At 39.9% G+C, this 14038-nt stretch overlaps 1 protein-coding gene across 3 annotated transcripts in view; it reads right to left on the bottom strand.

Moving 5' to 3' along the window:
- Positions 1-14038, bottom strand: part of ABCC9 (ATP binding cassette subfamily C member 9) — a 149812-nt gene that overhangs the window by 76741 nt on the left and 59033 nt on the right. For all 3 annotated transcript variants that reach the window (XM_081483338.1, XM_081483336.1, XM_081483337.1), the window contains 3 exons: positions 13760-13867; positions 3069-3141; positions 1665-1770 (listed from right to left, as the gene is read on the bottom strand). In XM_081483338.1, the coding sequence (XP_081339464.1) occupies positions 1665-1770; positions 3069-3141; positions 13760-13867 (287 nt within the window). The remainder of the gene's footprint in view (positions 1-1664; positions 1771-3068; positions 3142-13759; positions 13868-14038) is intronic.

Genomic DNA, 14038 nt, shown 5'->3' with positions numbered 1-14038 from the left:
TCTCAGCTTTCTTCTTTCACCAACGATACCAAAAATAGGATTTACAGTTCTGCTGTTTCCAGCTCAAATTTCACATCCAAGCATTTCCGTCTCTTAATTGGAGTTTAAAATAGAACCTATTCTCAAAATGCCTGTAAATAGTTTTGACTCATTCTGAAGATATGTCTGTGTATGTTAACAGTAGATTAAGCCACAAGGGAACTTACAATGATAAGAACTAAATGGACATGTGCAAGTCTAGGGCAAGGTCTCCCCAGCACAACTAACATTTGGAGCCAGATAATTCTCTGATGTGGAGGGCTGTCCTGTGTGTTGGAAGATGTGTGAATTAGTTGCTCAGTTGATCCTAACTCTTTGTGACCCCACGGAATGTAGCTTGCCAGGTTCCTCTGTCCATAGAATTCTCCAGACAAGAATACTGGAGTGGGTTGCCATTTCCTTCTCCAGGGGATCCTCCCAACCCAGGGATCGAAACCAGGTCTCCTGCATTGCAGGCGGATTCTTGTGGAGGGCTGTCCTGTGTGTTGGAGGATATTTAGTAGCATTTCTGGCCACCACCAACTAGATCAGTAAGCAGACCAATTCCCTTAGTATGACAACCAAAAAATGTTTCTAGACATTGTCCAGTGTTCCCTGGGAATAACCTGGATGAAAATCACTGCAGTGATTTTCTGTAGACTGTAGACTGAAAGTCTACAGTCCAATATCATAGATAAGCTGTTAGCAATTTCTCCATAATGACTGTGGGGGTTGGGGTGGTCTACCAAGTGTGTGTGTGCATGTTAAGTCGCTCAGTCATGCCCTACCCTTTGGTACCTCATGGACTGTAGCCTACCACGCTCCTCTGTCCATGGGATTCTCTAGGCAAGAATACTGGAGTGAGTTGCCATGCCCTCCTCCAGAGAACTTCCAGACCCAGGGATCGAACCCAAGTCTCTTGTCTCTTGCATTGGCAGGTGGGTCCTTTATCACTAGCACCACCTGGGAAGCCTGTCTACCAGGTAGATCAAACTACTAAATAAATATGATTTATTCATTATTACACAATTATATAATAGTATGTTCTTGAGTTACCTTATTACTACGATGTTTTTTGAAGAACCCAAAACAACCATTCAAACATTCAGAAGAAGCACAATGTCTTTGTGGATGCACAACACACTAGTCTGACATACCCACATCCCTAACTAGACACTTTAAGTGTCTAGTTTAAGTTGGATACGAAGAGAAATGGATGATTTCTCAGCCTCTTAGGAGGAGTTTCAAAAAGATTATTTGATATTTCTTCTCTGAACACTGGACCCCTAACGCTCTGTGTGCATTTAAACTTTATAAATAATGCAAATTTTCTTTGATTATAGGATAAATTTTTAAACTTTGTTTATCTGTGCTGTCCATTTAACTTTCAAAATTTACCTTTACAATCCCAATCTTGCTAAAAGCAATATATTAGTTTATACGTTATATAAACCTCTATCGTGAATTGTTTTATCTTTTTTAATTTGTAACATTTAAAGTTTCCACTAATTTGTTTTTTTAAAGCTGTGCTTATTTCTAAGGGGCCCTCAGACCTCGAACATGGGAATCTACTGTTCTCATTCCTTCCCTTGGGAGATCATCGGATGTGTGACAGACCAACAGAAACCGATTAAAAATACACATACTTGCTCCAGTGAACTTTTCCTTCCAAGGTCTGCATCTCTCCGAGTATGGCAAGGAGAAGAGAGGACTTCCCACATCCCACTTGGCCCACAATCATGGTTAACTGACCTAGAGAAAAGAAACAAAGGATAATAACAGGATGAGAAGGAATTCACTTACAAAATAAAATCAAAACACATTTAGAAAAGGCTGATGTTTCACAAGCTATAGCCCAGTTTTGGTACCCAGCAATAGTATTCTAAACAGCTCCTTTCCCCGATATATAAGGTTTCTGGAAAAGGGAAGGAAAATTAAAATCTATAGGTCTTGATATGCTATTTTTTAAAATATTTATTTATTTGGCTGTTCCAGGTCTTAGCTGTGGTATGGAGGATTTAGTTCCCTGACCAGGGATCAAACTCAGCCCTTGAAGTCTTAGCTACTGGACCACCAGGGAGGTCCCTTAATGTATTATTTTTAAATTATGAGAATAACTGACTCTAGTAAAAGCAGCAGCGAAATACTTGCCTAAGCACCTAGATTAGTATTACCTTTATTATTCAATTCATTCTGGAGAAAAAGGTAATTTTGACTAAAACAGATAATTAAGATTAAAGTGATTAGTCACTTTAATCAGTTCTTACTTTGATTTGCATGTTTAATAGAAAAATTCCAAGTTATTGACCATGAGGCCAAGTCAAAAAATATTTACATTCAACTATCCAAACATTTTAATAAAAATTATAGGGTATTTGCGGAGAAGGTAATGGCAACCCACTCCAGTACTCTTGCCTGGAAAATCCCATGGATGGAGGAGCCTGGTGGGCTGCCGTCTATGGGGTCGCTAAGAGTCGGACACGACTGAAGCGACTTAGCAGCAGTAGCAGCATAGGGTATTTGAGTCTTAAATATCTGAAAACTTCATCAGTTTTCTTTGGGGATAGAAAACTATTTTCTCAAACACAATTTCTTTAAAATCTTTCTCCAACAAAATGAGAAATCAACTACTCCATTACTTAAATGCCACAAATCAGCAAAGAAACTAAAAACAGTTCATTTGGATGCTAAATAATTTGTTCAAGGTCCGCACTATGTAGTGATAGGCAGGTCTTATAATTCCCAGTCATTCTCACAGTGATACGAGGATTCATGAGCTCCACAGTGCAAACAGATAACTATCAGTAATGTTTGTCTTTAAAAAGTCTTTCCTTTTGTTAAGCTCAGTTATCTTGGAAAACCACAGTCGTGATAATGAACAGATACAAACTTGATGCTAGTTTACAATGTGGCTTTATATTATTTCACGATGAATTATTCAAATGAAAGAACTAATGCTTTGGAGGTGATAAATGTTTACCCCCGAATTCACAAAAATAAATTTGTTCCTTAAAAAAAAAAATTACAAACTAGTAATAAATGATTCTTACCTGTTGGAATTCGAATATCAATATTGGATAAGGTTGCTAAACCACTCCCCCATGAAAAGTACCCATTTGTGACCTAGAAAATAAGAGTACAGAAATTTAATTATAACATTATGTAAATATGTGGTGTCATAGGATAAGTCCAATTAAAATAAATTTTCTTTATAAAGCACTGGAAGACTTTCAACACAGTAGAACACACAGTGGTAAAATTCTAATTTAGAGTTACAACCATTTAGCGGCATAGATGAAAAACAAAAAAGAATGGAAGGGAGAAGTTCTTTAAATCAGTGATATTATGAAGAATGCTAAAAATTACAATAACTTTCCCTGCAAGTGTGCAATTACTGGATCGTTTATATGTGAACATTCTTAAAAAGCAATCACTCAAATATTATCCAATGTAACTCTGACATGGATTATTCTCTCACTGCTGCAACTGCCAGAAACCTGGTGATGTAAAATCAAGAAGAGAAATAACACAAATTATTGCAACAAATGACTTGTTAGCTAAGGATGAAGGCTTTGTAATGAATGAATTTCCTGAACTATGTGGACTTATTGCTATTCATTGATCTTGAAAGAGTAGAAGGGAGGAAGGAAAAAAGTACAGAAATGAAGCAACAGTACTTGGTGGTTCAGTTCAGTTCAGTCCCTCAGTTGTGTCCGACTCTTTGTGACCTCATGCACTGCAGCACACAAGGCCTCCCTGTCCATCACCAACTCCCGGAACTAGCTCAGACTCATGTCCATTGAGTCACTGATGCCATCCAACCATCTCAACCTCTGTCATCCCCTTCTCCTCCTGCCTTCAATCTTTCCCAGCATCAGGGTCTTTTCCAATGAGTCAGTTCTTCCCAGCAGGTGGCCAAAGAATTGGAGCTTCAGCTTCAGCGTCAGTCCTTCCAATGAATATTCAGGACTGATTTCCTTTAGGATGGACTGGTTGGATCTCCTTGCAGTCCAAGGGGCTCTCAAGAGGCTTCTCCAACACCACAGTTCAAAAGAATCAATTCTTTGGCACTCAACTTTCTTTATAGTACAACTCTCACAGCCATACATGACTACTGGAAAAACCATAGCTTTGACTAATGGATCTTTGCTGGCAAAGTAATGTCTCTGCTTTTTAATATGCTATCTAGGTTGGTCATAGCTTTTTTCCAAGAAGCAAGCATCTTTTAATTTCATGGCTGCAGTCACTATCTACAGTGATTTTGGAGCCCCAGAAAATAACGTCTGTCACTGTTTCCATTGTTTCCCCATCTATTTGCCATGAAGTGATTGAACCGGATGCCATGATCTTAGTTTTTTGAATGTTGAGTTTTAAGCCAGCTTTTTCGCTCTCCTCTTTCACCTTCATCAAGAGACTCTTTAGTTCTTCTTCACTTTCTGCCATAAAGGTGGTATCATCTGCGTATCTGAGGTTATTGATATTTCTCCCAGCAATCTTGATTCCAGCTTGTGCTTCATCCAGCCCAGCGTTTCTTATGATGTACTCTGAATATAAGTTAAATAAGCAGGGTGACAATACACACCCTTGACGTAATCCTTTCCCTATTTGGAACCAGTCTGTTGTTCCATGTCCAGTTCTAACTGTTGCTTCCTGACCTGCATACAGGTTTCTCAAGAGACAGGTAAGGTGGTTTGGTATTCCCATCTCCTGAAGAATTTTCTAGTTTGTTGTGATCTACTCGGGGACGGCGGAGCCTGGTGGGCTGCCATCTGTGGGGTCGCACAGAGTCGGACACGACTGAAGCGACTTAGCAGCAGCAGCAGCAGCACACAGTCAAAGGCTTTGGAATACTCAATAAAGGAGAAGTAGATGTTTTTTTTCTGGAATTTGCTTGCTTTTTCTATGATCCAACAGGTGTTGGCAATTTGATCTCTGGTTCCTCTGCCTTTTCTAAATTCAGTTTGAACATCTGGAAGTTCATGGTTCACGTACTGTTGAAGCCTGACTTGGAGAATTTTGAGCATTACTTTTCTAGCCTGTGAAAGTGAAAGTGAAGTGCTCAGTCATGTCCGACTCTTCTTGACCCCATGGACTGTACCGTACCAGGCTTCTCCGTCCATGGGATTTTCCAGGCAAGAATACTGGAGTGGGTTGCCATTTCCTTCTCCAGGGGATCTTCCCAACCAGGGATTGAACCCAGGTCTCCCTCATTTCAGGCAGATGCTCTACCCTCTGACCCACCAGGGAAGCATATGAGATGAGTACAATTGTGCGGTAGTTTGAACATTCTTTGGCATTGCCCTTCTTTGGTACTGGAATGAAAACTGACCTTTTCCAGTCCTGTGACCACTGCTGAGTTTTCCAAATTTGCTGGCATATTGAGTGCAGCACTTTCACATCACCTTTTAGGATTTGAAATAGCTCAACTGGAATTCCACCACCTCCACTTGCTTTGTTCATAGTGACACTTCCTAAGGCCCACTTGACTTGGCATTCCAGGATGTCTGGCTGTAGGTGAGTGATCACACCATCATGGTTATCTGGGTCATGAAGATCTTTTTTGTATAGTTCTTCTGTGTATTCTTGCCAGCTATTCTTAATATCTTCTGCTTCTGTTAGGGCCATACCATTTCTGTCCTTTATTGTGCCCATCTTTGCATGAAATATTCCCTTGGTATCTCTAATTTTCTTGAAGAGATCTCTAGTCTTTCCTATTCTATTGTTTTCCTCTATTTCTTTGCACTGATCACTGAGAAAGGCTTTCTTATCTCTCCTTGCTATTCTTTGGAACTTTGCATTCAGATGGGGTTATCTTTCCTTTCCTCCTTTGCTTTTAGCTTCTCTTCTTTTCTCAGCTATTTGTAAGGCCTCCTCAGACAACCCTTTTGGATTTCTTTTTCCTGGAGATGGTCTTGATCACTGCCTCCTGTACAGTGTCACGAACCTCTGTCCATAGTTCTTCAGGCACTCTGTCTATCAGATCTAAATCCTTGAATCTTTTTGTCACTTCCACTGTATAATTGCAAGGGATTTGATTTAGGTCATACCTGAATGGTCTAGTGGTTTTCCCTACTTTCTTCAATTTAAGTCTGAATTTGGCAGTAAGGAGTACACCTCAACAATCAGTAAGACAGCAAAGAAAAAGATCTCAGAGTCATCCTAAGCAGTCAATTGTTTTAATAAGCATCAAGAAAACTTGACAGTTTTATTAGTTACAAAAATGGGAAACAAAAGAAGTATAACAGAACCCAAGAACTGGAAAGGTTAATAGTGACAGATGAGTGGAGAGAGAGTTTCCTGAAAAATTAGAGGAAACTACAGTAAGGCTACACTTTGCTCATAAGTTAATATTTTGTCTCCAAGCCCCAAGTAATGAAATTTCTAAGCACATTTTTGTTTAGGATTTTTTCAGAATAAATTGGTAATGTCAAATTATAACTAAAAATCCTTTAAAAGTTCTTAAAATGAACAACTTAAGAGTGCAAAAGTTACCTGAAAAGGTTAGGCCATCTTTTTCCATGTATGTTTTCTTTAGCTTGGAAAATGTATGGTATTTAATAATATCTAAATCTATATCTTAATAATAATATTAGTAATATTAAATTAGTTAATATCTACATAAATACACATGAAATTAGCCCTGGAAGGAGCATAGACTGGAAGGACTGAATTATTGATCATTTTATAAATATCTGCTGAGCACTCAATCTATGTGAAGCTCTGTATTAGGACTGATGTGGGCTACAAAGAAGGTATAATGTATCCTCCCTGCTTTCCTGGAGCTTACAGTCAACTGCATAGTTAAACCAAGACATGAGAATATGGGCTAAGTAATGAATAGAGAGGCATGCCATGGGAGCATAGTGGGGCCATAACTCAGGGGTTGATGGATTATAATCATCCTCTGCTAAGAACAGGTTCTTTGGGGATTCTCTCATGGCTCAGACAGTAAAGAATCTGCCTGCAATGCAGGAGACACAGGTTTGATCTCTGGGTCAGGAAGATCCCCTGGAGAAAGGAATGGTTACCCACTCCAGTATTCTTACCTGGAAGACTTCCATGGACAAAGGAATCTGGCAGGCTACAGTCCATGGGGTTGCAAAGAGTTGGACATGACTGAGCAATTAACATGAATGAACAGACAAAAGTGTAATAGCAGTTCATAAGAAAAATCACTGACATCAGAGATAAATCAAAAAAAAAAGGAAACATTTTGGAAAAGAAGGTCACTTAGTTAGTTTTAGAAAATATGCTGAAATTCAACAAAGGTAAAGAGCTCAATGAGAACAGGTCCATGATCAGAAAACCACAAAATATGTTGTGGGAAATAATGAATAAATCTGGCTGGAGCAGAGGTTTAAGATACAGTGTGCACGAATACTAGGTTGCTTCAGTCATGTCTGACTCTTTGTAAACCTATGGACTGTAGCTCATCAAGTGTGACTAAGTGACAAAGGATGCTTAAAGAAAATCTATGGTCTCCTAAGCTGAGAATCCCTCTTTCTCGGGGAGAGTAGAAAGTGGCCTAAACAAGGGGCAAATACAGACTAACTGGTGAGAGGGACAGCATGGAACTGAGAGGCCCTCCGTGACAGCCTTTATGTCTTCAGTGGATTGGAAGGGAAGTTATCTTCAGAAAGAGGAGGCGGAAGGAGAGAGAAGGAGATGAGAGGAGACTGGTGACAGATGAAGAGCTACTGTAGCAGATGGAGAATCACGGAGGGAAGGCATGGGAAAGGATTGCCAAGGACCACAGAGGGTCAGCCGAGAGTGGAGGTAATGAAGCTGTGGCCATGCCAACTTGTACCACTGAGTCATTTCCTCCACAGAGCACAGCAACCTGGGTACAGGAGCAGAGAAGACACAAAGTTGGATAGTTCCAGGAGAATGTGCAAATGCTGGGAGAAAAGGAGGGGCTCAAATGACTGCAGGTTTCAAGGAGCTTAAAAGCCAGTGCCTGAGAGAGCTGGAGGATAGGGCTGTGCTGCCGGTGACTGCTGGTATAACAAAAGGTAAAAGATCCCACAGCGGGTGCGTGTCCAACTGGTGGCCAAGTGTGAACACAGATGAGGTTGTGGAAAAGGATGGTTGATTAAGGGATTTGGGGGCTGGGATATTAAATGTGGGGAGCTTCCCAGGTGGCTCAGGGGTAAATCTCCTGCCTGCCAATGCAGGAGATGTAGGTTTGACCCCTGGGTCAGGAAGATCTTCTGGAGAAGGAAACGGCAACCCACTCTAATATTCTTGCCTGGAAAATTCCATGGACAGAGGAGCCTGATGGGCTACTGTCCACGTGAGCACAGAATCGGACACCACCGAGAGACTACAACAACAACAATATAAGCAAACTCTGGGAGATAGGGAGGGACAGGGGAGCCTGGCAGGCTACAGCCCACAGGGTGGCAAAGAGTTGGACATGACTGAGCACACACACACATACTATTAATAGATGGGCTGTGAATCTGGAAGTTTAAATCACATCCAGGTGTGGCACTTATTAAGGCAGAAACCTGGACTCGGAAACAAACACCCAAATCTTCAGTGAAGGTGGGGGAGTGGTTAAGTCCTCTACTCATAGACACAAGAAAGGTAGAACACGTTATACCTTCACAGGAGTGTGAGAGAGGAAAGACGTGGTTGGAAAACAGCAGGGAAGAATCAGAAGAATTCAGGGTCATCTCCTGCTTTGGCCCCCAACAGAAGTATAAGTCAGAACAGCATCCACTTGGGGAGAAGGAGGAGGGTCAAAGGGAATTTGTCCGGCTGTGATTGGCTGTTCCATCCTCTCTTGCCTTTTACAAAATCATCTCACTTCTCTACCAGCAGGGTTAAAATTCTGGTTTCCCCAACTAGCTGTTTGACCTTGGAAAATCAGCTAATATATAAATTACTGCAAAGTTTCCTAAAAGGATAGGTACAAAGATGGTCATCACAGCATGGTCTGTGATGCAGGGAAGATGGAGGCCAACCCAGCAGCCATCATTAGGAGGCAAATGAACGGCAGGAGTGCATACAGCAGGCTGCAGCTGCAGCAGGGGTGGAGCAAGAAGCAGCAAACTATTTCAGGAAACTGAAAGTATAAATGCTCATGACAATACATATTTTACAAAGAAGTAAGTATATTTAAGTGCATATATGAAGCACATTATGCTGGCACCATAGTGTTAGGAGGGATGAAGGGATACAGGCATGAGGCACAGGATAAAGGGAAAGAATGAATTAAAATGTAAAGGCAGGAACTCCCCTGGTGGTCCAGTGGTTAAGAATCCACCTTCCAAGGCAGGGGACATGGGTTTGATCCCAAGTAGGGGAAGTAAGATCCCACATGCCCCAGGGCAACTAAGCCTGTGTGCTGCAAGAGAAGCCCGCACATCATAACTAGAGAAACTCCAGGCACCACAACAAAGAGCTCACATACAGCCACAATTTTAAAAAAAGAAAAAAAATGTAAAGACAGAAACAAAGACAACACAAAAAGTCACCAAGTCACCTACTCTATGATTCCATTTATATGAAATATCCAGAATAGGTAAATCTGCGGAGACAGAAAGCAGACTGGAGGTTGGTGGGGGTACAAGAGAGGGGGACGTAGGGAATGACTGATTAATAGGTATGGGGTTTCCTCTTGAGGTGATAAAATATTTTGTAACCAGATAGAGAGGATGGTTGCACAACACTGTAAATCTAAATGCAACTGAATTGTTGACTTGAAAATGGTTAATTTAATGCTATGTGAATTTCACTTCAGTTGAAATAATTGTTTTCTTTTTGAAGTATAACTGATTTACAATGTTGTGCTAGTTTCTGGTGTATTAGCAAAATCATTCAGTTATATATATTCATATGCATATTCTTTCTGATATTCCTTTCAATATTCTTATGGTTTTATTTACAGGATATTGAATATGAAATAATTGTTTAAAAATTTAAAGGTGGGACCTCACACACACCGTTTCCATTTCCTCCCACTGAAAAGGAGCAAAAATGGTGAATAAAATATAGTTTGTAAGAAAATCTCATTAAATCAAGGAGTAAGGAAATGTCTAGTGAAAGTATTAAGAGAAGTACAAAAAGAAATGTAAGCTCTGGAGGATCTAAGCTTCTTCCCCCTCAAAAGAGCCAAGAATAGCTAACACATTTTAGAAGAAAAAAGATAAGGTGTAAGAACTTGTCCTAAAAAGTGTCAATATTTATTAGAAAGCTGTAATAATCACAGCAGTGGAATACTGAACAGACAAATAAATCAGAGAAAAATAAACAAGGAAATGTGTGTGACAAGATGGTACTAAAAGTCAGTGAGGACAGTAATTGATACATGGTATCATTGATACATGATACATTGATACAGGACAACCCAACATCACATAAATAATGAAGTCTGACCTTACTGACTTGCTACTGAGTATAGTAAAATTACTACCAGAAAGTTTACTACTGCTAAACTTACAGCTAAAATTATTTATTACTGATTTCCCTGCTAAATCTCAACCTGACTTCTTACCAACACAAAACTCAATTATAAATCAATTAAAGTAATGCAAGCAAAAGGTAGAGCTTCAAAGATTTTTAAGAACCAATACAGAACATCTTTACAACTTTTGGTAGAGAAAGTTTTCTTAACAGAGCCAAAAAGCAAAGTATTAACCATAAAGGAAAAGCTCTATAAACTAGATTTGTGATTTAGTCGCTAAGTCGTGTCCGACTCTTGCGACCCCCTGGACTGTAGCCCACCAGGCTCCTCTGTCCATGGGATTTTCCAGGCAAGAATACTGGAGTGGATTGCCATTTCCTTCTCCAGGGGATCTTCCCGACCAAGGAATTGAACCCAGGTCTCCTGCATTGCAGGCAGCCTCTTTAAATTAAGAATTTCTAATACCATAGAGTGAAAAGCCAAGTTGCAAAGTGGGAAAAGAATTTTGCAACATATACAACTGCCAAAGTAGTATTAATAGTCCTCAGAATTTTTTTTAAAAAAGAGGAACAAATAACCTGGCAATTCACAAGAGGAGCTCCAAACACAAACGGCCAATATATACATTGGAAAAGGTGCTCAACCTCATCAGAAATCAGAAAAATTCACATAAAAACCACAGCAAGATACAACAGCACTGCCGCCCAATACAAAACATGCATTTTCGCAAAATATTGGAAGCACTGGGGAAGATGGAGACCAGCTGGAATTCTCAGTCACTGTTATTGGAAGTGTGAGCTGGCACAATCACTTTGGAGAAAAGTTGGCCATTATGAAGGAAAATTGAGGATGTACAGATCCTATGACTCAGCAATTCTTCACAATGGCTTCAGAATAAAAATTAACCAAAAGCCCATCAAAAGTAGAATGGATCAATTAATTCTGGGATACTCATACAATGAAACACTACACAATGATGAGAACAAATGAATTACAGTTTCACACAGTAAAATGGATGAACTATATCCACATAATGCTGAGCAGCAGAAGAAAAATACACACATATACATGCATATATTCAAAGTTGAAAAAAGCTACAGTATGTCTTTAGGGAGGCATGTGCTATGCTTGTGCTGTGATTAGTCGCTCAGTCTTGTCTGACTCTTTGTGACCACATGGACTGTACCCCGCCAGGCTCCTCTGTTCATGGGGATTCTCCAGGCATGAATACTTGAGTGGGTTGCCATGCCCTCCTCCAGGGGATCTTCCCAATCTAGGGATGGAACCCAGGTCTCCAGCATTGCAGGCGGATTCTTTACTGTCAGAGCCACCAAGGAAGCCCAAGAATACTGGAGGCATACATAGCAAAAATGTTCAAGGAAATGATGACCATAAAAATCAAAGTGGTAATTATATTTTGAGGAATAAAGAGACTGAAGTTCAGGGTGTGTTGGAGGGTCTTTGGAGGAAGTTGGTGATGTTCTTTACTTAGTGATAGTTGCACAAATGTTTACTTTTTCATTTAACAATAGATATATGTTATATTTACTTTTGTATTTCGCAACAAAAAAGATTCAAAAAGACAAATGAGTTAATTACCAATTGGCTAGTCCCACCATGAATAAACAATGAATTCAAGGTTGCAGGGGTACTTGAAATTATCGTGGCCAATCAGGGGACTCTAGGGGTCCCTGCATTAATATGCAGGGGTTTTTTTTGGTTTTTTTGGAGGGGGGTGGAGTTGGTGCATGGAGGGTCAATTCTGTGGGGAAAAAATCATGATAGCCTCCCTTTTTCCCATTCAAAACAAAAATAAATTGAATAAGGCATATGGAAAAATATGTATATTTTAGGTTCCCACAAAATTGCATAGAAAATGCCAATTAAAAAACTGATTTTTTTAGTTACTAATATATTAGTTGTTTTCTGGGCATATTTGTGAATTGGCAGCATAGAAGATCCTTTCTAGTCTCTCATTACTTACTTTTTCATAGCTTAGTTCAAATCCTATTGGTAAATTATAATCGTCTAGGGAACTACTAGAGCTGTTTCCAAAAACGATGCCCAGGTTTTACATATATAAAGACTTCTAGGTGATTCTAACATACAGCCAACGTTAAGAATCACTACAGCTCTCTGAAATTCACAGGTGATATATTTATCCTCAAAGTAATCATACTTGAGGTAGGTATGGCATCCCCACCTCAACAGGGCAAACTGTGGCTTAGACAGGCACTTTGCCCAACAGTCACATCAAATTAATGACAAAGTGAAAGCCAGCATTAGCTTATTCCATCCAATAACACATTTACTCCAACTGTTAGGTGCCTACTGTGAGATAGGTATGGCATCAGGCATGAGGAGAGAGAGAATTCTATGTGGCTCTTGGCTTAACTGTACACCTCCCTGAGCATCTGTCACTCTACCTGTGATGGGCAATATAGAGCTATATAGCACACGGAACTGTAGTCAATATTCTGTAACAAACTATAATGGAAAAGAATGTGTATATATGTGTGTGTTTGTGTAAAACTGAATCACTTTGCTGTACAGCAAAAATCAATACAACTTCATAAATCTACCATGGGTGTGCATGCATGCTAAACTGCTTCAGTCGTGTCCGACTCTCTGTGACCCTATGGACTGTATCCCACCAGGTTTCTCTGTCCATGGGGATTCTCCAAGCAAGAATACTGGAGTGGGTTGCCGTGCCCTCTTCCAGGGGATCTTCCCAACCCAGGGATCGAACCCACATCTCTTTAAGTCTACTGCACTGGCAGGCGAGTTCTTTACCACTAGAGCCACCTGGGAAGCCTAAATTAACTATATCTCAATAAAATAAAAATTTTTTAAAAGTCTGAGTTTGAGATGAGTCAAAGGCCATATTGGGAAGCTGGGTGGACACACACAGCCCTTGTCTAAGCCTTTCCTGGTTGAAGATAATTGCTATGTAATCTACTTCCTTAAAAACTGAACCTATAATATCAGCATTCTTTATAAATTAATTTATAGAGATGAATGTAGAGTAGATGAAGTAAAAGTATGAGAGGAAATACACTGGATACTAGGTGTATCCAGTGTACCACAGATTCAGAAGAAAGATTCATCTTCCAGTTATTTAAACATACTCCTGGAGCAAAGCTGTGGTTGGGAGGCTAGGCAGCATTGAGAATCATAAACTCAGCAGAATATTTTCTGAAAATGTTATGAGGATGAGTGACCACTCTAGAGTGACTTTAAAGACACAACGTGGGACACTTGGCAGAACTTCACCATAAAATAGTAACATCAATGTTTCTATTCATGTAAAAATTCAGGAAATAAAATAACCTTTATTGCAATATCCTCCGTCTCCATGGGACGCAGACGTCGTGTTGATTGCTCGTAGTTGTCCAGGTGATATCTTCCAGGCTGCTTCCTGTTTATAGTTTTTGGCTGCTGCATTCCAAATGGAAAAGAACACAAGTTGAAGTGCTACGAAAAAAACTGAGGTTTTACTGAACATTAACTCACAAGGTTGCTGCTGCATTTAGAGTCTAAGAAAAAGAAGTAAAGTGAATGTCATATTTTAATTATTTCTATGGCATCCCCCCACTCCTCCCAAAAGCA

This window comes from Giraffa tippelskirchi, chromosome 4, assembly GCF_054371585.1.
Source record: "Giraffa tippelskirchi isolate mGirTip1 chromosome 4, T2T-mGirTip1v1.2.pri, whole genome shotgun sequence".
NCBI lineage: Eukaryota > Metazoa > Chordata > Mammalia > Artiodactyla > Giraffidae > Giraffa > Giraffa tippelskirchi.
This window is presented reverse-complemented; position numbering and strand designations above follow the sequence as displayed.